The 24,485-nt window shown below is 33.8% G+C and overlaps 2 protein-coding genes across 7 annotated transcripts in view; one reads left to right on the forward strand and one right to left on the reverse strand.

The window, feature by feature from the left end:
* LOC134840075 (uncharacterized) overlaps positions 1 to 24,485 on the reverse strand; it is a 282,869-nt gene that overhangs the window by 72,283 nt on the left and 186,101 nt on the right. The gene's annotated exons all lie outside the window — the stretch shown is intronic.
* Positions 31 to 17,051, forward strand: LOC134838936 (ribosome-binding protein 1-like). 6 transcript variants are annotated; one of them, XM_063854289.1, is made up of 11 exons: positions 33 to 285; positions 8,781 to 8,877; positions 9,222 to 9,281; positions 10,961 to 11,098; positions 11,357 to 11,410; positions 12,545 to 12,655; positions 14,765 to 14,875; positions 15,630 to 15,740; positions 15,966 to 16,037; positions 16,183 to 16,311; positions 16,501 to 17,051. In XM_063854289.1, exons 1-11 carry the CDS (start codon positions 231 to 233, stop codon positions 16,805 to 16,807), a joined length of 1,245 nt encoding a protein of 414 aa, XP_063710359.1. In that variant the 5' UTR covers positions 33 to 230; the 3' UTR covers positions 16,808 to 17,051. The 6 variants fall into 6 exon arrangements, with proteins under 6 accessions (XP_063710363.1, XP_063710359.1, XP_063710360.1 ...); XM_063854290.1 differs by having other exon boundaries at positions 10,967 to 11,098; XM_063854292.1 differs by having other exon boundaries at positions 34 to 285; positions 11,042 to 11,098.

The following is a 24,485-nucleotide window of genomic DNA, read 5'->3' on the forward strand; positions in this document are numbered from 1 at the left end:
AAGTACATAATTGGCAGTTATAACGATGGGGCAGATTGGATTCATGCCACGTTGACCAGGCCTGTCATAAAAGTTAATTTTGCCACCAATCTGGACAAAAATTGTAAAATGAAGCCAAACCAAAATCAGTTGTTTGTTGATTAGAATTGGTTACTTCCTACCCTCAGATCTAAATAGAAAAAAAATAAATAATTTCGCACCCTCAGAAACTGTTTAGAACTACACGGAGAATGAATATCGGCTGCGGCTTTGTCGTCGTCTTCTTTTGTCTCTCGTGCTTGAAAGGTGAGTGAAAGTGGCTGAAATTGTTGATGGAAACCATTGGAATGCTCGAAAATGGAGAAATAGAGCATCCGATGTTTCATTTTGAAGAAATCTTGCTTATTGCACAAAATCTGAAAAATCAAAGAGCAGTATCAGCTGTAAAATAACAGATCTGCGACGTAAAACGAGGTCCTACTGTGCGGGTAGAAGCTAATGTTTCGAACGCTTTTTCTAGCATTGAAATAAAAAAAATAGCTAATATATTGCGGCGTATGTTTAAATTTCGCTTTTAGTTAAAAGTAATGAACGTAGTGAAAACTCCTAAAAGAAAACAAATTAGCAAGACCTTTATGTTTTTTTTTCAGGAAAAAAGTCTTAAAATATTGATAAACTTAGGTATGTATGCACATTTTGAGTTCAATTGAAATTCATTTGCTCAAAGTGACGTAAATACAGTGCTGATTTAAATTAACCGGACAAAACGCGTTAAACTTGAAATTTAACTTTAAAACTTGAAATTGAGTTTGCCGAGATGAGGCTGAGCCTTAAAATTGATTCTGAAAGCAAAAAAGGAAGAGTTTGAAAGATTTAAGGGAACCCAAGGTAGTTTAAGTCCAATTTTTGCAGCGTGAATCATTAAAGTTGCGCACATTTTAGACCGAGGCTCTCATTTTTCCAAAGTGGCTTTTAAAAGTTAATCGAAAGTTACGCCGAAAATACCCAGTTGATCACAGACATAATTATTTTAAAGTGAGCCCCTTACATAGCCCAACAAACTTTAAAAAGGGTATAATCTCCAAAATATTGTATATGTTAATTTATTTTTGTGTGATAGACAAAAAAGGTTGTTTTTAGTATATAAAATACCAACTTTTTATTTAAAAACAATTTGCAATTTTTTTTGGAGATTATACCCTTCTTAAAGTTTGTTGGGCTACGTAAGGGGCTCACTTTAATATAATTATGTCTGTGATTGACTGGGTATTTTCGGCGTAATTTTTGATTAACTAAGAAAAGCCAAAATGACCCATTTTTTGGGTAAAATTTTGGGCCCGAATTTTGCAAAACAAATTTCACCATATTAATTCTGCTAAAATTTTAAGCAAGTTTTGTCTTCATAAGTTTTCACCTAAACTCAACCCAATTTGAGAAAAACGGGTTTTAATTTTCAAGTTTAACGCGTTTTGTACGGTTAATTTAAATCAGCACTGTAGCACTCTTCAAATACGAACATGCAAATGGCGCTAAAAACAAGAATGATTTCTAGTTTTGAAAGTGGAATTTACTTTGTAGGTTTGCAGCGGGATAAAAACTACCTGTTGATCCATTTTTCTCAAATTAGGTTAATGTTATCAAAAAAGCGCCAATCATAAATCGTTCTAGAATTTCAAAGCGCCTAATTTGGAAGTTTGGATTTTCAGGCTGTAAACTTTTCCAAATCTCTGTGCTAAATTGTAAAAAGACGTGCAAACGTGTCATTGGTTGAGTTTGCCGAGATGAGGCTGAGCCTTAAAATTGATTCTGAAAAGCAAAAAAGGAAGAGTTTGAAAGATCTAAGGGAACCCAAGGTAGTTTAAGTCCAATTTTTGCAGCGTGAATCATTAAAGTTGCGCACATTTTAGACCGAGGCTCTCATTTTTCCAATTGCCCAGTAGTTTGATGTTGCAACCACTATTTTGTTTTCTCCTGCCGAATTTTCACTTAATATTAAGCGCCACTATGATGAGGATTGTCAATTTGAATATAAATTCTATTCTTTCATTCGCGATTCGCTCAAAGTCTGAAACTTTCAAATAAACTTTTGTGTCGAAAACAGTGGTTAGAAGACTTAGCTTTTTAGAGCAAATAGTGATATTTTATCGCTGTTCTGTTAATTTCCCAAAAAAATCTAATTTATTTTAAACAGTTTAATTTTTATTAGTTAATAAAATATGTTAATAACTAGTTCTTAAAGCATTCTTATTGATCGCTCCGCATCAAAAATATAAGTATCTGACAAATAGAATAAAAAGTTGGTTGAAAATACTTGTTAATCGAAATTTTTCTGCCAATAAACAAACACTAGGTGCCCTAATATAGTCCAACTTCGTTTGCGAAATAGAACGAATTCGTATTTTAAAGAACAGTAAAATTGCAAGCATGAATCATGGTACTAAATGCAGTGAAAGTGATTTTGTTACAACTTTGGAAAAAGTTGTCCGACTGCACCTGCTCGCTGCAGTTTTTCTCAAAACAGATTCCTACTTTCTAAGTAACTGCTCGAAATTAATTTTTTTTGTTTTAGCTGCGATCTTTTTTTCACATTAAGTTTGGGGGTTTGAAAAACAATTCGGCAATTCTAGATTTTAAATAAGAAAATCATTGCAATTTGAAACAAAACAAAAACCTTAGTCCAAATAATGCTTTAATAGATCCAAAAAAGCCTCTGTAACCTTAAATGCGTACACGTGAACAGTTAACCTCAACTTACATGCCCTTTCTATTTGGTCTAGTGGTAAAGTGCGTGTCCTGTGAACCGATGGTTTGGTTAAAGGGTAAAATTGCTGTAACGCGATTTGCGAAACCTGCTCATTTTCGTTTGCAAATCGATCAATATTCAAGTTTCGAAAAAAATTTTTGTCAAAAAAGTGGAGTTAGAAAAAGTGGTATTTTAGAGTCTTTCCTAATAATCAAAAGTGAAGCTGTGCCACAGTTAATTTTGACTAATAAAGCTTTAATCTTCTTTTTTATTCTAGACCTCAGTTAAAACCAAATAGGATTTTTGCACTTGCCAGGTTACTTCATCACACCTATTTAGCGCGAAGAAAACATTTGAACAAGACTTTTCTCGGTGAAGCATTGAATTCATCGACTGCCCTTTATCGTGTCTGAGGCAGCAATACACTCAAAACACATATTATTGCAAACTACTGGGCAAAAAATAAGCCCTGACCTGAACTTTAAAACCATATTTAAACTGCAACCGGTTTTTTACGCTCGCGATTAGCATACGTTATCAAATCGGAATATAGATTTTTTTCGGGATAACTATTATTTGATTAAAATCAGTTGAATCACCTGACACTATGCTGCTGATTATTCTCATATGCTGCCGATATGCTCGATTTCATGAAAATTCAAATGTAACTACTGAGTGCATTGTTTGTTACCAGGAGTTTTTCAGAAAAAAAATTGATTTTTTGTCGACTTCATGGATTTAATCAAAACTTTCGTCGGTTTACTTGCCGGATGTATTAAATTTCTAAATAATTTGTTTATTCAATTGTTTTCCTTCGCGATAGTATTGCAATCGGGTACTGGACTTTTATTTTTTCTTTTTTTTTGTCTTTTTTATCGACTTAAAAAATTAACGCCCAATTGATATCAACCAAATGGCCTCTTATTAAGTCATTACTTTCGAAAAAAGTTTTCGAGAGCGTGTGTGTGCTCTGAGAGGAAATTTTGAATAAGCTTGGAATTTTTTTGAATTTCTTTTCGACATGCAGGGTTTTGCTCAGGTTTTCTCGGCTTTGTTACCGCTTGGTAATTATAAGTTCAAATCCAATCAATTATCCGGCTCTTCTGGCTAAGAGGTGAAACAACTGCTTGAGACGGCAAAAACTTGCGGTTCAAATCCGGCTGGGTCATTTTTTGCGAACTAAAATTTTTGTGTTTTTTCGGACTAACGTCAGTCTGTATATTTTGTCGGTTAGTTTCCGCAGCTCAATGATTTAGCTTTATTCCAAGTTCCTGTAACCCCCATGCTTGAGACGACAAAGTACGGGAGTTCGACTCCAGTTCAGTTAAGACCTATTTTTTTGCTAATAGAGAATTTTGGCTATATAGATGATTGTCTGTCTGCTTATTTTTGTCTGCTTAGTTCCGCAGAAATTATATTTTTTTAAAACTTGAATTTGAATTCTCTATAGCATTCCCGAAACTCTTTATAGAATTTCTGATGGTGCAGGAAAATTTGTTCCGGATATTTTGGGTTTTTGTTGCAGTTTTTTTTACAAAAACAATTTTAAATTTTTTTTCCGTTCGATTTTCATAGTCATTTATATTTGTATCGCAAGTGGTGCGAAGCTCAGCTTCACCTCTGTGTACAAAAATGATTCAACTTGCGTTATAATACATTCAATTAAAAATGGCCGCTTAGCGCATCTGGTGTAGAGGTAATACATAAGCTTAAGACGACGAAGACCTAGGGTTTTATACTGGCCGAGATCACTTTTTTCTAAACTAGAAAATTTCTGTTTTTTTTTTCTGGCTACCGTCCGTCTGTTTCATTTTGTCAGTTTGATTCCATATAACAAGCTCTTTTTTCTAGACAGAGCTTTTTGTCTTTATGAATACCACTAATAGAAGTACTTGAGTCCCAAAAACTTGTTTGCTGAATTTTAAATGCTTTTTTTTTTGAAAATTTCTCTGAATTTTAGCTTCGTGGTTCAATCTGCACGGAATTTTTACATATGACGTTATTAACGGGTTTACTTCTAACATCAATAGGAGTCAGACTTTTTTGTTCGAATGCTCGTCGAAACCAACTTCAAAAGAAACTGTGTGAAAACGAATGTAAATAATCTTGAAAAAAAAAATTTTTTTTTCAATTTTTTTTTATTTTTCTGTTCTGTTATCATTTTTATTGTTCGAAGTTATCTTTGCTTCTTCATGAGAGTCATGCGGTTTTAATCTTGTTGTATCGCGAGTGATTCGAATCTCAGTTTTCAATTTCACCTCTGTGTGTAAATTTTCAATCAGTTTTCGTAAAAGGTATTGAAAATTGGCTATTAGCAAAAAATATATTTTTATATTAAATGCATAGCGTGCTAAACTAAATTATGTACTATTAAGCAAAAATCTCTGACTTATTTGAGCGCGACGAATTACTTCAAATTTTTCATGTCGTCTTGGCAACATGAAATCGCAAAGCATTGCCTGCCGAATGACCTCTCGATGAACTTTGTCTCAGTGATAATATAAGGCTGAGCATTTTTTTTCTAATGTTTTTTTCTGAAATTGAAATCAGTGGAGTCATACAATTGAAATTTTGCCAAATGCGTTACCTGTAAGTAGCTCCGTTTTGCCTATGTGTGAACAGCTACTTCAGACAATAAAGGGCATTCGGTACATTCAAAGCTTCACCAAGCAAAATCTAACCGAACTCAAGTTTTTTGTTGGTTGAGTTTGAACTAAGAATCGAATCTAGAAAAAAAAGAGTAGATTTGCGCGTATTTTTTTTCTCTTAAGAACAAATATGTTTCAAATCTTTTGATTAAAAACATTTTCAAAATAAACTAAATGTATATGATATCGAAAATTATCAACAGTGAATATTTTCTTAAACTCTTTGTTTTTTACTTGAATAGATATTTTAAGTTGATACAAGGAGACAGTTTCAATTATTTTCCCAAAAATTTTGACGTTGTGTGTCTCTACAGCGCTAAATATGCAGTCAAAAAAGTTTAAACAAATTTTTAACTTGTTCCTGGCAAACCGAGTCAAATATTGAGAAAAAGAGACCCTGAAAAAAAGCTTGGAGTTTCATCACAAATATCTGGTGACACTGTATTTTCTTTTAAAAAATCTATTTTTTTTTGAGATTTGGTCACATTTTAAAATACGCCAAAAATCAGCTATTTCAAAAAAAATATTAAGATGGACTTCTTTTTTGCTTTACAATTTTCAAATGTATGAAAAGTGCTTGTCAAACTAACAAAACAAATAACAAATATTTATAGCTCTAATAGCCAAAAACTATGTATTTAATGCTAAAACAAGGATAGCTGGTTGTTGTGCCAGTAGTGCCGATTGTTCCGACCATGTTCATTGAAAAAACTAAAAAAATTTATAGATTTCTTTTTTCAAATTTGTGACGTTTTTAGCGCGTGATGTGATTTAAAAAATATATTGACGCGTAGAAACTTAACGAATTCGACATAACTCACAACAAGAATGTCAAATAAAAATTTAGGGGAAACAAAACAAAAAATTCTCATAGTTTTCGAATTTGTTGCTCGACATTTTTTTGTGTTTTTAAGAAAACCTTTTTTTCCAAGGAAGCACTAAATTAAACATTGAATATAATTTTTTTATTAAGACTCAAATTTGCTTGGCCTTAAGTCTAAATCAAGTGATTTTTTTAAACAAGCCTTGCTCGATTGCTTCACTCACAAAACTTTCACTGAACTGCAAATCAAACCTTTTGAAGTAATTTTTCGGCAAACTGGGACAATTTTTAATAATATCGTTTGATTAGTGAATGAAGGTGCTTTGTTTTGGTATATCACTCGACCCAGTTTTGATGATTTGTGGTCCCTGGTTTCGCGTGGAAAAAAACTGAATCACAACAAAATACAAAGTCCCTGCCCATTTTCAATCCATTTTCGTTTTAGGGCTAAGTAGTTGTGCAAGTTTTGAATATAACTAAATTAAATTCAAAGTTTTTGAAAGATTTGCTTACAAATTTCTGAGTATAATTTTCTGAGCGCAACCTGAAAAAAATGAACTGCAACTGGTTTTTGTAAACTTTTCATCGGTTTTGATCAAAATTGGCTTTAGGGCAGCTTGCTGGGCTAAATTATATTTTTGCAATTATCTATGAGTTTCAAAACGTAAGCATGACTAACTCGAGCGCGACAAATTCATCAGAACTTTAAAATGCTAATGTCATTTTCGCAAAGTTAATGTACTTTCAAATAATTTGTATTAAAAGTGTTCCTTGCTAGGGAACGATGTTTTTCGTTACTTGGTATTTTTTGAAGGTTATAGTTAAAGTTTATTTCTTTTTCTCAAAACTGCTCATATATAGAGACAATTAGAGTCCTTCATTAAAAAAACAGTTTTCACTGTTTGTATCTAGCAAAATTTAAATTATCCCTAATGAAATTCCATGGGTAATAAATCGACTATAATGGATTTCATGGTGTCTCCAAAAAAATCTAAAATAGTCGACTATAATGGATTATCAATCGATTATAAAACAAATAAAGTGGAAACCAATTCAACCCATTATAATGGAATATAATTGGTTATGATGGATCATAATGGATTATTAAAAATTCAAATGGTTATAATAGATTTTATGAGTAAAAACCTAGATTTTCCAAAAACTTGGAATAAATATTCAAAGCTGGAACAGTGCAATTGATAAATAGTGTTTTGATTTGGGCTTCGGCAAAAAAATATTTTGTTTTCTGCTTGTCTTTTTTCGCGACTTGTCACCCCTCCCCCTAAAATCATACACTAATTTCCACCAGTCTTACTTTTTTTTACCATCACCTCCCCTCCCCCACTTTATCCCATATTTTCCTTAGCCAAAAAAAATACGTAAAAAATACCGTAAACGCATGCCCCTACCCTAGCCCCCTCCCACATACACACCTTTATTCCCCTAAGGACTTTTAGGCCCCCCATACTTACGGGGGGGTGTCAAGTAGTTGTGGGAGGGAGAGGGTGGACGTGGGGATAGGGTAGTTGGGGGGGGGGGGGTGGTTAGGTGGGGGTAGGTTGATAGGCGGAGGTGGCGTAGGTAGGTGGCCAGATAAGTATGGGAGGTGTATTTTTCGGCGTGTTCAACTTGGTTGTTCAAATTGAGAAGACCTGTGCTTAAAATGTGAGGGACATGGTTTTGCAAAAATTAATAAAATGCGAGTTGGTTTAGAAATCGAGTAGGCTGAGTGAGTAATGCAGAAAAAGCTGCAAATTTTGCGGAAAATTTGGAAGAAATTTATAAAGATTATAAGTTATAACCAATTAGAGTCAATTATAATGGATTTTAAATGGATTACAATCGATTTAATTTCTCTAAAAACAATGGAAATTAATGAATTGTAATGGGTCCCAAACTGTGATTATAATCAATTATAATGGCATTATTTTTGACCACGAAAATCGATTTCAATCGATTAATATTCTTGGAGCTTCACTGCGGGTAATTACAGTCTCCATATTTTTTGTCTTAGATAAACCCATTTTGATTTAGAAAAAAAAACAATTTCAAAGACTCCATTTGTGTTTACTTTAATTTTTTTTGTCTGACACTGAACCGTTTTATTCTGCAATTTAGCTAATTGTTCAACTAGGAACCTAAGTCGACGTACGTCTGCGATTGATTTTTTGTCTTTGACTGTTGCGCCAATGTTAATTTCGCGTCCGAAAGTTCTAGGCCTTTATAGACACAAACAAAGACTGAAAATATCGTATTATGGTCGCTTAGTCGCGACATGTTCGAAAATTATGTCGCGACATAGTCCAAAAAATAGTCGAGACAGATTTCTAAATTTAGCAATTGAAGCTTAAAACATGAATCAGAGGCTAATATGCTTGAATTTATTGGTCTCTTCTGATGTAATGATGTAATACGTAATGCGACAACTCCCGATATAAAACAACAAACAATAAAAAACAACTCGCATAAAAAGACAATTCGTGTTGCGAGATTGCCAACACAGGGTAGGATTTAGATTACAGTTTACGTTTATGTTGAACAAAAAGCATTGTCAAACCTTAGTTATATTTCTATCTTTGAAATGTAGACAATAGCTGGGTTGAGGCATCGGAAGACGATGTTGACAGGGACAGGGATGAAGGGCTCACTTCTTTAGACAGCGAACCACCAGTTCAGATCAGCGAGTAAGTAAATAAACTTTCCGTAAGGAGGAATGCGTCATTGAGGAAAGTTATATCAGCCAATAAGTGCTCAGTATAAAAATTTGAAAAAAGAGTCAAAGCTTGAGCGATCTTAAGGTTTTGATTGACTGGAAACTTTCATAAAGTTTCAGTTATTGTTCTGAAATGATTTGGTATGAGCCTAAGTGGTATGAACAGAAGGTGGGCACGCAAAACCACGATACAAGAAACCCAAACATTTTGGGTCTATTTGTTGCAAAGGCCAATTAAATTTTCATCTTGGGTTATGGGTGTTTCAACTCTTACAATACACAGAGACGGAAGTTTATGCTGTCTTTTAATTTCAGTCAGGATGCGGATCCCAAGAGAAACGAAGCTGGGTGGATTCATGGGAAAAGGCGAGGCGGGTAAGTTTTTTTTTATACAAAAGTAAAAAAAAATAATAATCATAAGGCAGTTTATCCACGAACAAAATGATCAAATTATGAGCTGTTTGGCCTTTTACGGACAACAGCTCTTTTTCCCTTGAAAACTTCCTGCAGTAAGTTTTTTGGCGCCGGCTTGTTTATCCCCAGCAGCTCAAAACTTTATTTATCTGCTTCAATTGAAAGAAACTCCAATTGGCTCAACGGACTTTAAAGCTCAACAGACGTTTTTTTTTCCGTTTTTCCCCCGATTTTTCGATGTCTTCTATCATTTTACGCTTCGCTTCTGATTAATTAGTGTCATGAATCGGAATTTCTATTTTTTCATGCAAACAACTTGTCTGGCAATTTCACAGAATCCTGTCATAATTTTTGTTTCTAATCAATTTGAGTTGATTCTGCCCAATTGTATTATTTGTATAACTGATTCTGCGTAATTGATTCTGCCCCTTTGTTTTATTTTAAGATATCCATTTTTGGTGACGGACCCTTCAAATTTTATAAATGCGCCTTGCAAATATATACTAATTTTGAGGGGGGAGTGCCCGCCAAAAAAAACGCGATTTTTCGGTCAACATTTTCCAAAAAGTGCCTTAAGACGCCCTTTTTGGCCTGCTTTTCAAATTTTAAGAGCTCGGGCAATCAATTTGGTCGACCTAAAATGTCGATAATAATTTCGAATTATTTTTAAAAGTCCGCTCCCTTCGAGAAAATCCTAGATCTGCCCCTGACACTATGAACATCCTGTGCTTCTTGCACGATAACCAGCTATCCTTGTTTTTTCTGTTTTTTTTTGCATGAAGAAGGTTGAGTTTAATGAGTACCCTCCAATAACTTACTACTCTATGAGCAGATTCTGTGATTTAAAAAGCTGAAGTATGCATTTAAGAAAGTTTGAATAGACATATGGTTTCACGGCTTAAGCTCAAACTAAGCGCATATCTTTCTTGTATATCCACAATAAAAAAAGGGAATGGTTCCAACAATCAAATTTTTCTAAAATACCATTTTATTTGATTTCCAACGATTACTTCACATAGTAAATTTTTTGTGTTGTAGATTACTTAATTTTTTTTATCCAACTTTCGAACAAAATGACGAAAAATTTACGCTGGGGGGAAGGGGGTTGGTTTTTTTTATTCATTCAATTTTCCTGAGTAAGAGTTTTTGACGGTTAATTTTGTATATCATCTGAAAAATATGGCTGTTCGAAGCTCTCATGTAAAAAATTAAACCTATGATTTTTTTTCATATATTTATGGGCGTTTGAAAATTGCTTATTTGGTCAATTTGGGATAATGAACGCGAGATATACATCGATTCGAAATGAGGCATGTCATTTGATCTTATAATTAGGATGCAATACGCTAAAAGAGTCACTTTGTTCTTTACAGTATTTTTGGGACAACAAAATGAAGAAAAATGTTTACAAAATCTTAAACTTCGAAAAAAATCTTAAAAAAACTTTGAAAAAAATCTTAAACTTTGAAAGATGACCTAAAAGTACAAAAGGAACATTCAGGTCTTCATCTTGAAATACCAGCAATCTTGATTTATTTTGCATTGACTATTTTTGTTTCGCAAGTGATGCAAAACTCCACTTTGCACCTGTGTTTGATTTCGAAATAAAATATTAACTTCTCGGATTTGAAAAATGACAGATTTAGTTCATGGCAGAACAATATCATGGGTGCTGTTGGAAAAAGGGAAATGGAGGAAATGAAAAGGAATGATCAATTTAGAAATGAACAACCGAAGAGAAACGAAGCAGGCTTGATCCATGGCAGGAAAAGAAGCGAGTTAGTGTTAATTCCATGTTTCAAGAAAAATATAAAATTGCTTAGCTTTTTAGTAGCTAGTTTGGTCTTTGGCTTAGATTCAGAGAAAAAAAAATTCCAAAAGATATTCACTGATTAATTTTTTCTAAAGCGAGTAAAAATTTTTATAGCAAATGTCCTTTATAAGTTCAAATAAAAATTCAAAAATTTACCGGATTTTATAAATCGGGTCTGCATGAAAAGGAAAATTTAAGAACTCAAATGTAATGGTTGATTTAGAAATGAACTGCCAAAGAGAAACCATGCAGGTTGGATCCACAAGACAGCAAGGCGGTAAGTGATAGAGCCTCTAGTTTTGCTTCAGAAAATAAAAAGCTAAAAATTCACAAGAATTTTTTACTAATTAGTTTTTGTTTTAGAGCGATTTTTCATAAATAACTGTCATTCATAACTTCATATAAATGGACCTGCTTTATTGAGTCTAAAAAGGTCAAAAAACTTTATCGGACATTATAAATCGTGCCTGTGAAAAGAGTGAAATGGAGTAATTTAAATAAAATGTTCGATTTAGACATCGGCCGCCGAAGAGAAACGGAGCTGGTCTGATCTATGGCACGAAAAAAGCGGGTAAGTGTTACTACCATATTCTACCATAAAAAATCTTTGGCATTTCAAAAGCTAAGTTTTACTCTAATTTATTTCAAAAAAAAATGTTGGAGTAAAACCTAGCTCTTGAAATGCCAAATATATTTTTGGTAGAATATGGTAGCAACACTTACCCGCTTTTTTGCCATAGATCGCACCAGCTCCGTTGTTTTTCTTTTCGCTCCAGAAATAAAACTGCAAAACACATACTGACGGTTATTCTAAAACTGAATTTGATTTTTAACTGATTCATAATTGAATCAAGTCAATTCAGTAGGCTTTCAATAAGAGTAAGTAGGTAAATGGAGATCGTGATCATGGTTTCTGTGGTAACAAGACCACACTGAACTGAAACCAATTAATCAATAAATAAATCAAACACCGAAGAGAAGGTTATCCGGTTGGATATAAAAGGAGAAAAGAAGCGCGAAATTTTCAATCAAAAGAGTTTTCTGAATGATATTAAAAATTCCGTCAAATATTGCTAGTTAAAAAGTCGAAAATTGTTCGAAGAAAAAAAACCCACCCGAGCACAAATATTCCGTTACTTTCGTATCGAAAGTCGGAACAAAAATAAAATATCGCTAAATATATAATGGCTGGTTCCCTAAAAATGTATCAAAGATTTTTTAAATGTTAGCCATAACTTGAAATCATTCAAAACATTTATAATTAGTTCAATGCTGAACTGGATTAATTATAACAATGCTGAAATAACAATGGTGAAATAGAGATTATAATATTGTACTCGGCGGCATGCAAAAACACGGAGAGCGATTTTCAATCATGTTTAGTGTCCGAAGTGCGTTTTCTTTTTTTAAGAGCTCATCCCAACCTATTTGAAGAGATGGAGGCTGATACGAAAAGAGGAGGTGGACTGCTTGGCGAGCTGAAAAGATCTGAAGCAGCTTTGGGTGAAATGACACGAGAAGGGTAAAATAAACAGTTTGAGTTTCTCTTTTGAACTTAAGCTGAATTTCATATACAGCCCTGAACTATTTTTAAACAAGATAATCGATTTTCTTGAATCATTTAACCATTAGAATGGATTGTAAGGGAATCACATACACAGACACTTCTAACGACCCCTTCCATCCCCACACCCCTTCTACTTGCCACATTACTTTTTACACGCCTATGACTTTGCCATCCCCAAGATTTTAGCCCCTTTCCCACACAGTGAGAGGAAAGGTGGATGGAAAAGGCGCAAGATGAGTTAAACTTTGGAGAAGGGGAAAATTGATTGTGTGTTATGTTCAGTAACCAGGGTCCGACCTCCCTCCCCTGCGGAGAGAAGGAGGGGGGAGGGGTTGGCATTAGAGAGGGCAATAAACATACGAGGGAAAATGAGACAACGAGGGACCTAAATTGAATAAAGCAGGGTGTAGGAAAGGGTTAACAAAAACTTAGATTGGATTTTGAGGGACTTTATTTCATTGTTTCAAAGTATTCAACAACCAATTAACCTATTATAATCGTTGATAATCCATATTTGGCTTCTATCTAATTTATTGTTTTTTTTTCTTCGTAAAATCCTTGCAAATACGTTTTTTTCTATGAATATGAAATTCTAGCTCTACTTTTTGATGCATCCTCATGTTCAACCCCGCTTATCGATTCCCCCAATGTTCGGCATCGCCCACCATATACACAGACACTTCTCACAACCCCTTCCATCCCCACACCCCTTGTACTTGCCACATTACTTTTTACACGCCTTTTACTTTGCCATCCCCAAGATTTTAGCATCTTTCCCACATAGTGAGAGGAAAGGTGAATGGAAAAGGTCCAAGTTGAGTTAAACTTTGGAGAAGGTGAAAATTGGAAAATTGATTGTGTGTTATGTTCAGTAACCAGGGTCCGACCCCCCTCCCCAGCGGAGAGAAAGAGGGGGGAGGGATTGGCATTAGAGAGGGCGATAAACATACGAGGGAACAGAAGGACCTAAATTGAATAAAGCAGGGTGTAGGAAAAGGTTAGCGAAACTTAGAATGGATTGTAGGGGATTTTCATTCGATTATTTCACGTTATTTATAAACTAATTAATCCATTATAAGCGATGATAACCCATATTTGGCTTCTAGCTAAGTGATTGTTTTTTTCTTCATGATATCTTTGACATTGACTTTTTATATAAATATGAAATTTTTGCTCTATTTTTTGCTACACCTTCATGCTCAACCCGTTTATCATTTCCCCCAATGTTCGGCATCGCCCACCACATACACAGACACTTCTAACGACACCTTCCATCCCCACACCCCTTCTACTTGCCACATTGCTTTTCACCCGCATTTTACTTTGACATCCTTGAGATTTTAGCCCCTTTCCCACATAGTGAGAGGAGAGGTGGATGGAAAACGTGCAAGGGGAGTTAAACTTTGGAGAAGGGGAAAATTGGTTGCGTGTTACGTTCAGTAACCAGGGTTCGACCCCCTCCCCTGCGGAGAGAAAGATGGGGGAGGGGTTGGCGTTAAAGAAGGCAATAAACATATGAGATATGAGGGGTTTGAGACAACGAGGCGCATAAATTAAACAAGGCATGCTGCACGAAAAAATCAGCAAAACTTGAAAGAAAAAAAAGTCTAAGAAAAAGTTGTCGAAGGAAAAACTGAGCTAAAATAGGTCTCATATCTCTCAAAGAAGTCTCAGAAAAGTGTAGAACTCAAATCAATTGTAAAATTTTGAAAATAGTGCACTGTATTAGGAATATTTGGACAAATTTTAGAGAGGAAAACTAATCATTGTTTATTGTAAGCGTTTATAATCAATTAAAATTGGTTGTTTTGATACTTCATTCCGTTTTATACGATTATAATTGATTCTTTTTGGCTTTGTGGTTCTGAAAATAAAAATTCAATATAATCGATTAGTATCCATGAAGTTCCACTGCGTGGTGGTTCATTCAACTTCTCATCAATGTTTTCAAAACTCAATTTTGGTAAATTAGACAGAAGTGTGGAAATCAAGACTATAAATTGAAAAAAAAAATGCGTTTTTGTTGAACACAAAATCGAACACACTATATTGCATTTTTTTAAGAGTCCATCCCAAACTATTTGATGAAATGGAGGCTGATGCAAAAAGAGGAGGTGGTCTGCTTGGCGACCTGAAACGATCTGAAGGAGCTTTGGGTGAAATGAAACGTGACGGGTAAAATATACAATTTGGTTTTTTCTTTTATCTTAGAACAAAAATTCATAGACACTCGCAGTTTTTCCCACATAGTGAGAGGAGAGGTGGATGGAAAAGGTGCAAGGGGAGTTAAACTTTGGAGCAGGGGAAAATTGGTTGTGTGTTATGTTCAGTAACCAGGGTTCGACCCCTTCCCCTGCGAAGAGAAAGAGGGGGGAGGGGTTGGCGTTAAAGAGGGCAATAAACATATGAGATGTGAGGGATCTGAGACAGCGAGGCACATAATTTGAGCAAGGCATGCTGCACGAAAAAATCAGCAAAACTTGAAAGAAAAAAAGTTAAAGAAAAAGTTGTCGAAGGAAAAACTGAGCTAAAGTAGGTCTCATATCTTTCAAAGAAATCTCAAAAAAGTGTAAAGCTCAAATCAACTGTAAAATTTTGAAAACAGTGCACTGTATTAGGATTATTTGGACAAATTTTAGAGAGAAAAACTAATCATTGTTCATTGCAAGCGTTTATAATTATACGATTATAATTGATTCTTTTTGGCTTTGTGGTTACTGAAAATAAAAATTCAATAGAATCGAATAGTATCCATGAAACTCCGCTGCGTGGTGGTTTATTTAACTTCTCATCAATGTTTTCAAAACTTAATTTCGGTAAATTAGACAGAAGTTTGGAAATCAAGACAATAAATTGAAAAGAAAAAAATGCGTTTTTGTTGAACACAAAAGTGAACACACTATATTGCGTTTTCTTTTATTTTTTTTAGAGTCCATCCCAACCTATTTGATGAAATGGAGGCTGATGCGAAAAGAGGAGGTGGTCTGCTTGGCGACCTGAAACGATCTGAAGGAGCTTTGGGTGAAATGAAACGTGACGGGTAAAATATACAATTTGGTTTTCTCTTTTATCTTAGAACAAAAATTCATAGACACTCTCCCATTTTTTAAAAGTTCTCATCTCAATTGATTACAAACTACCCGTATTCAAAACAAACTTATCAGAACTAGACAGAAGTTTGGAAATCAAGGCTAAAAATTGAAGACTAACATTTACTACAAACACTAGCCGATTAATCGGTTGCGCGTTAATTTCGTATTTTTAGAGGGAACCTGTTTAAAGAATTCGCGACCGGAGGAAAACGCGGAGGTGGTCTCCTGGGAGAACTGAAAAGGGGGTAAATAAACGACTAGTTTTTTATACAAAACTTGGTATGTTTCGTATAATTTTAAGTCTGATCGAATCAATCACTTGAATTCAGTTGAGAAAAGCTGCTTGCCTTTTGCGACAAAATTTGGCACATCATTTACTTCATGTTTTAGAGAAAATCACGGAAATCTTTTTGATGAAATGGAGGCCGGAACGAAACGAGCAGGTGGATTCCTGGCTCTTATAAAACGAGGGGGTGGACTTCTGGCAAATTTCAAACGAGGAGATGGATTTGAAAAACGGTGAAAATTGCAATATTATTATTTGTTTGCAAGGAGGGCCCACAAAAAGTTCGTCGAAAAATTCCAAAAAATTCTATTTTTGAATTGCAAATTAGTCTCTCTGAAAAAGAATAAGAACAGTTTTTTGAATTGCAAATCAACGAAGCGTAATATTTGTTCATATAATGGAAACTTGCATGTTCTTTATAGGAAAATTGCAGAGAATAAAGTTAAACGATACTTCATGGGAATTCCTCCCAGTCCGAACAATGTCGCAAAAAAATTCGACTTGGGAATTCCTTCAGGTCCTGCTAAGCGATTCAACTTGCAAATACCCAGAAAACGATTTGACTTGGGAATGCCTGCAAAACGATTTGACTTGGGAATGCCTGCAAAACGATTTGACTTGGGAATGCCTGCAAAACGATTTGACTTGGGAATGCCCGAAACAAGGCGTTCATTCGGAGCTGGAAAAAAGAGAAATACCGCCAAAAAATTTGATTTGAACATGCCGTAGAAAAGGGCCACCGTTAACATTGAATTGATGGTCAAGTTAATTATGCTCAAGTAGCTACATTTCTAGTGTGTAACGGTAGCCATCACTAAGCTACTATGAAGACCAATGAATAAAAGCTGACCTAAGTAACTTGGTTCAAATTTAAGACCTGCTTTATTAAATCAAAAATATTATCGGTGATAGGTGTTGATATTGTTTGCATTCAAATTCCAGAAATCAAAATCATCGAAATACCAAGCTAAAATCTCTTATGTTGAGGAATTATAAGGCATTATGGTTGAGTTGCATAATCTGAGTGCTCTTTTAAAACATTCAATTTAATTTTCAGACTGAATAAATAATAAGCGAAGAGGGTCGTGAAATTTCGGAATTTTGTTTTAATAATATGGTTTAATAATAGGTTGTGAGTTGTCGAAAATTTTGTCGACCTTCTCAGGTCAGGTCGACCAGATTGATTTTCCTTCAGGTCGACCAGATTGATTTTCCGAGCTCTCCCAAATCCCCATAAAGACCGTATTTTGACTAAATTTTGTTCGCCTCATTTGATTTTCAAAAACAAAAAGGCCAAAAAAAGTTTTAAAGCTTTTTTTGGAAAGTTTTGACCAAACAATGCGTTTCTTAGGCGCGCAAAAAGGCATTAAAACGCAAAAATGCGCGCAAAAATAGCCTTAAAACGCCTTGTTCGGCCTGTTTTGGTCAGAATCTAATGCGGCGAACAAAACTTGGCCAAAACAAGGTCTTTATGGGGATTTGGGAGGGGTCGGAAAAACAATTTGGTCGACCTGAAAAAGGCTGACAAATAGTACCAAATAGTTGAATTGCTGAATTCAAAAAATAGTGGATTCACAAAATAGTCGAATCCCCCCAATCCCCCTCCCAAATCTACTATTGATTTGCTTTATGGTTGATGTCGCTTTACGAAACGAAATAAAGACGCTCTCAATTAACAAAAAAGAAAATGAGGCAAAAATAGAGACTACTTTATATTAAAAGTAGATTTAAGTTTTAAGTCTCGCCAACGGAATTTTAACAATTAATCTTTGTTGAGGTTTTTGGAATTGTTTTAGTTTTATTGAAAAAGTATGATCATAAAAGAAATTCGATTACTGAAAACAATCAGGTGATTTTTTTTTAAATGAGCTCATTTTTTTCCGACCACAATAATCAGAGCAACAAGAAAGAGTATTTCAAAAAAATTTATTATATTGTTGTTTGGGGAAAAAATGAGTCTGGACTCAATTCCAATATAGTCAGCTTTAAATTTCAGTTCATCTAAGGTTTACTGATAATTTCTGGTGGTAGTTGCGGAGTTAGCAGTGAGCCCTTTCCACTCTCTTTTTTTTTCGCTCTATCTCTCTCTCCTCTCTTTTTTTTCTTTCTCTCTCTCTCGCTCTCTCTCTCTCTCTTCTCTCTTTTTTTCTCTCTCTCTATCTCTCTTTCTCTCTAGTTTTCTCTCATTCCTCAGGGATTTGATCCTGATGTCGCCCAATGGTATTTTTATATAATATGCTCGTTTGCTTGACCAACGTAAATTTTCTGATACAGCTTAATTATACAGCCTGAAAGTTTTTTGTCGAATTCGTACAAAAAAAAGATCCCGATAGAGAATTTTAGCCCAATTTTTCTTGAAAAACATCTGCCTGGGATGCAGAAGTTTTTTGTAAAATTGGGGATTTTTGTAAGTTTGTTCCCAAGAAGCACGCAAAACAGTAACTCAGAAACTTTTATAATTCAGTATTTGGAGTCCAATTAAAATAGCTTTAAGTGTCCACACACACCAGCTTGACAAGACACTCAGGGCTATCCAGCCTGTTGAAGCTATGAGAAAAACCTTGTTTTACGAGCACCGTCCTCAATTCTTTAAAATTTAAATTCAACACTTTTACTTGCTCATTACCTTGAATTTTTCTCTTTCTTATGATCAAGCAAATAAAATACTGTCATCAAAAACGTTACAAAAAGAGGAGAAAAAAGAAACAGCACTGTTCGAAAAAATTCAAGAAAAAAATATCATTCTAGGGCCAAAACAAATTTGGTTCTTCAAAACATAAATATGAAAAAAAAACCCAGAAGCAACTATGCATATATTTTTCAAATCTCAGAAAGTTACACAACTCCTGTATTCTAAGTCAATAAGTTTCAATGGAATTTCCGTGTTAGCTCAATTTTTTTTTATTTTTCTGCGTACGCTCGGGTAACCGCGTGAGTCGTTGCTATCTAATTTTAACTTTTTCTATAACCAACATTTCTTCCTCGTTTTTTGCAATAAAACTGTTGGATCTACTTAACAATCTCCCCCCCCCCCCTATTGTACCTACTGAAGAATCTCCCCCCTTTCTTGAAAGGGGGAATTGTTAAGTAGATCCGTAGCTCAATCAAGAAACATGCTCAATTAAATAAGTTTCCAATTCTTGCTTGAGTTCTTCTTTTGAAAATTTTTCCGTCTTTTAATGAGCTGTCTTAATAAAGTGGTAATTATACTTTCAGTTGCCATAATTCGAAACAAAATGATGATATTTGTGTTGAGCTTACTGTTTGAGGTTTTAGGCTTTGAGTGAAAATTTTTTTTCATCTACTTTTAGAAACAGAAAAGTGAGGCTATACATTAAAAATTTACTAGTCTTTAGATAGATCTTACTACAAAAAAACGTTTTGTCTTATAACGATAAAAATTTTTTAATGACTGAACAGAAACCCGTACACGGCCAGCTGCCATAATAATGGTTTCACTTCGTGGTTCTTGTGTGCAAAGCAAAGAAAGAAGTTTGATTGTTCTCTGAATTATTTACCGTTACATATATCATAGAATCAGCTAGAAAAAACTACTATTTTTTTCATTCCTGTAGAAGATTCGCGAGTTAACTTCCTCCTTATTTAATCAAATTTACCAATTGTTTAGGCTGAATTTAATCGTCAAATTTTACAAAAATTATTATAACTTTGGAAATTTTGTTTGTAATGCGAAATTCTATAGAGAATTCTTACAGTTTTGGAGAATTAAAGCGTTTGTTCTTATTTCGCAGTTAAACTAAATTTGATTTCCGCAATCCCATTTTGTGTCAAATATAACGTCAAATAAATTAGAATCATGACCCAACAAGACCCGTTTTTTCGACTTTTAAAGTCCAGCGAGTGCAGTTTTGCGACTGAAATTCCGCGGTCGAGAAGCAAATTTGAGACGAGCACAAATTATACCCGATTTTGGCCGAAACATAAATCGAACACAGTAAAAAAACTACCCGATTTAGGACAAGCACAGTCAAAACACACCCAATTTCAAACAAAAAAGTCAAAGCATAGGTCATGCACAGTCAAAACATAGGTGGAGCACAGTCAAAATATCGGTAGAGCACAGTCGAAACATAGGTGGAGCACAGTCGAAACATAGGTCGAGCAATTCGTGCAAGAAAATAATCCATTCTAATCAATTGAAAACTGTTATACTTCATTCCATTATATCGATATCGTGTAGCTAGCCAGTTTTGATCGTTTATTGATGCAAATTGTAAATTCTTAGGTTTTTTCCAACAATTTCTCGAGTAAAATTGAATTTGTTTTCTTTTCTTGTTATTTTTGACTTTCGAAAAAAGTGATCAATAATTTTAGCTCGGGTAGTTTTTTGAACCAGAAAAAAATTGGCTTTTTAATCTATCTTCTTGGCCAAATTACGTGATAACAGACTAAGTTCAAATTTAAGCTCCTTTTTTGTGATCTAGAGAGTTGAAATAAACATTAACCTTTCCCATTGGAAGTCACGCGGCTTGAAACCGATCGCAGAATCATCATATAATTTTTGGAATTTTTTCTAATTGTCGAGAAAGTCGAGGCAATCAAAACATCCCCTTTTTGGTCGAGAGAATCAAAACATAAGTCAAGCACCTCCAACCGGGAGTCAAATCTAGATTTTTTTAGGGTCGACTCATATGTTAGATAGGGACAATTCAATTGTCAAACAACCTGAAACATGAGTCAAAAAGAGTCTAGTGAAGGGCCGAGCACGGTCAATTGATTGATAGAAATGAAAATTTTGCCAGATTTGTCGCTAGCAAAATTTTGAAACATGCAAATAACAGAAAACCCAAAATATATTTGTTGAATAAGTGCAGCTAGCAAGACAGGACCAGCATATACCAGCACGTTGCTAGAATGCTTACATATTATTTTATTCAAATTCATTCCAAGTAGTGCAAAAATCCAATATTATAAAAAATTTATCATTGAAAAAGCAACAATTTGAGCAAAGGCAGAATTTGTTTTTCCTGTGTAGTATGTATCCAGAAAAAAAATTGGATTATAAAAATATATACATTTTGAACTCTACTAGGTCACATTTCATACATTGTATTAACGTGCTTAAGGAACACATTCTAGGCTTGATAACAATCATTATAACATTATAACAATTGAATTATAACAATTGAATTATAACAATGACTCTACTTCGGCTGTGCGCCTTATGATCACAAAATGTTTTTCTAGAAACTACAACGCTTTTTTTGCAAAAGATTTCGTTAAATTAGTCGCAATCAATTAGATAATTATCTCTTATTTTATGCATTATGTTGTCGGTAAACTGTAAAATGAAAAATTCGATAAAAAAAACTTTTTGCGGTAGTTATAGGGAAATTTAAAGAGAGTTAAATGATTGCCGTTCTTGCACCGATGTTAGTTTTTTAGTATTCGTTTTTCGGGTTAATTTATATTGGATGTGAGAGGTTTGATTCTTCTAGTCCTAAGCCGATAAGTCCAAATCTTGAATTGAAATGAATTTGCTCATTTACATGTTCTTGTTTTATTACAATAATTTCAATATGTCATGCAATTCATTGGTTGAACAATTACCCAGTGTTTTTTTGTTAATGTTTTCACTTTTTGTGTGTTTTTCGAGTAAAAAGCTTTTTCAACAAAATTTTTTTTATAGTTGCAGATTCCTTGGAGCAGTTTTTGGCAATCAAAAATACTAAAAAAACTATTTGGATGTATTGATTTTAAAAGCTGCTTATAGGTTGCAGTGAGAACAGTTAAGCTGAGAAACTGTCGCATTTCATAAAACGGAAATGAATTGATTGCTTTTTTTCTTACCGTTTTAAAGTACGAGGTAAATATTTAATTGAAACTAATCCCTGGATAAGTTTTTTTTCGTTCTTATCAATTCAAGTTACGAGGTAAAACTTAAATTCAAACTAATCCCTTGTTAATTTCCCTCGTTTTTGTTACAGATAAAAATTTCAACTTTTTTTCAAGCCATTAACAATCATTTTTTAAGTTTTTGCTTTAGTTGTTGTTTTATTTTCCAATTACTCTGATTTGATTTTTAATTTTTTTAAGTTCCGCAGTTTTGATAAGTGTTACAAAATTATAGGTGTCAATAGCATTAAAAAAAACATTCACCCCTCAGGCCGTAAAGGCGACATTTTTGTATAAATGTAATATAATCAATTGTAGAAAGCCTTGCATTGATCCTAGAGCTTGCAAGGCGTCAATTTTATAGTGTTTTTGCTTTTAATGAGACCTTCTGAAGTTGCTTATTTGTTCTCAATTGACAAATTTTGCTTAATCAATTTAAAAAGACAAATTTGTTCAAAAATTGATCATTTTTTCTAGAAATTTGTAAACTCTTTTCCTATAACAAGAAATGAAGAAGGCATAGAAGTAAATTGTCTCCTTCTTGATAAAATCAAACTTCTTTCACTGTTTGGAGAAAACTGTTTGAGTGTTCGAGTTTTTACTGAGTGAAGGATTCGTTATTATAATTTTTGTGTTTGAATTCACTTAATAGTTTCAAGAACATCCTTTTCATCATTTTGCGATAGGAAAATTTTTTTTTAGAAATAAAATTAACTATATTATTTATTTTTAAAAAAATTCAATTTTTGAAATCCATTGACAGGTCTAGATCAATTGTAAAAAAAAAACAGTTCAATTCCTCTGTAGCTATCTGGTTTTTCGTTTTTCCAGTTATTGAACTGTTATTTTTTCTTTTATTGCTTTAAAAAAATTTTCACATTTTCATGAAAATTTTTTTGTTCAGTTGCTTCAAAGCATAAACCGTTAAAATTCTTTGTTGCCTTCCAAGATTTCTTTTGAATCTCATATTTTGCGGCTTTGTTCCATTCTGATATAATTTCAGTAATTTGCTTTTTTTAAAACAATTATTTGTTAGTTCCTTTTTTGAGTTTTTGTTCGTTCTTGATACCGGTAGTATGGCTTTCCGAGTGTCTTGCACTTGTTGCTGAAGCTGAATTCATTTTTGATTTCATCCTTTTCAGTTTTTGATAGATAGTACTGTACAGTTTTTTTGTTTCAGTTTTTCGTTAAAACTATATTTGATGCCAATTTCCACACCATTGTGATCAGTGATTGTGTTTTCATCAATTTGAGTATATCAGCAAAAACTTGAAGTGCTGAGATTTACTTAGATTTACTCGATTGTTCTGTGTATTTATTGTGTTTTCTCTGTTCAGATATCAATTTCAAATCAGAAATTCCAACTTTTCAATTACATCGCTTTTGTTTGAGTCACCACTTATACATCTATGTTTAAATTCTCGCTCATACCATTTTAAATTTAAACGCCAATTTTTCATTCAAACAATATGCGTGAATGACTGCAAAATTGATTGTCTGTTTAAAACGGTTTCTGATTGTAGTAAATAGTGCAGACTGTTGGAGTTTTTTTTTCCTTCATGGCTGAGCATTTCAAAGTTTTAACGCTTGCGATACGCAAGCTTTACCAAATCTGAATATTTATTTTTTTTTGGGTTAAAAACTTGCTTAACAGAGTTACATGGATATCCTGTTTCATATTAAATTCAAACTTTTCAGCTAAACGTGTTTTCTTTAATAGGAAAAAGTCCGTTTCAAACAATTCTTGGTTTGGTTTTGCCCGCTAATGTTTTGTCGACTTAATTGCCATGTCTGAGATTTTTTTTGCTCTTGAAAGTTTTCAAGTTGCTTTTATGTTTTCATACTCGTGCAATTTAAAATTCTACTAGCTTTATTTTCAGATCCTTTCAAAAACCAATTTTTCAGCATGTTTTTTTGCTCAAAAAAAGTTTTTGGCCTTCATGTTTTTGGCTTATCTTTTATGGGCTAACTCAGATAAATTTGGTTTGTTTGTGTGATTCATAATTTGTTTGCTTTCATCCGGATCGCACAAACGTTAAAAACTCTGAACGGCGTTAAATAAGTTTCCGGACCCGTTTTCTGCAAATCGAACATCATTTCAGACAACATTTTAAAGTTTTTCATTTTTGGTTCCTTCAAAAAAATTTTTTTTTTTTTGGAGCTAGTTGCTTCCTTTCCAGTGTGCTGGCTTATAATGCTGTTTTTGTGCTATCGCAAGTGATGCGAAGCTCCGCTTTGCCTCTGTGTTAAGATTTTTTTAGAAAAACTGCTACTCTTTCTCTCCTACGTTTAGAAACGTTTTGAAAATAATTTTGGCAAAACACGTTCAGATTAGATAATTCTTTTATCCAAATTTATTTTTTAACCAAGTGACAACAAAAAAATTCATTGTTTGATGGTCAGGCAGTACATTTAATTCATCCTAACTTGTTCCAAAAGAGCCTACATTTTGTAGAAAAAGCCTTTCGATCAATGATAGACGTTCAAATGAGGAAAAATGACATCTGCATAATGAAGAGCAGTTGTTTGCAAGAAAGAGGAAGAATAATAA

The sequence above is a fragment of the Symsagittifera roscoffensis genome, chromosome 2 (genome assembly GCF_963678635.1).
Source record: "Symsagittifera roscoffensis chromosome 2, txSymRosc1.1, whole genome shotgun sequence".
Classification (NCBI taxonomy): Eukaryota; Metazoa; Xenacoelomorpha; order Acoela; family Convolutidae; genus Symsagittifera; species Symsagittifera roscoffensis.

What these genes read in the sequence shown, in the direction of transcription:
- LOC134838936 (XM_063854289.1), top strand. Translation starts at nt 231, where the DNA reads ATGAATATCGGCTGCGGCTTTGTCGTCGTCTTCTTTTGTCTCTCGTGC. An exon ending in TTGTCTCTCGTGCTTGAAAG is followed by an intron (nt 286 to 8,780) that starts GTGAGTGAAAGT and finishes TTTGAAATGTAG; the next exon opens with ACAATAGCTGGGTTGAGGCA. An exon ending in GGTGAAATGAAACGTGACGG is followed by an intron (nt 14,876 to 15,629) that starts GTAAAATATACA and finishes TATTTTTTTTAG; the next exon opens with AGTCCATCCCAACCTATTTG.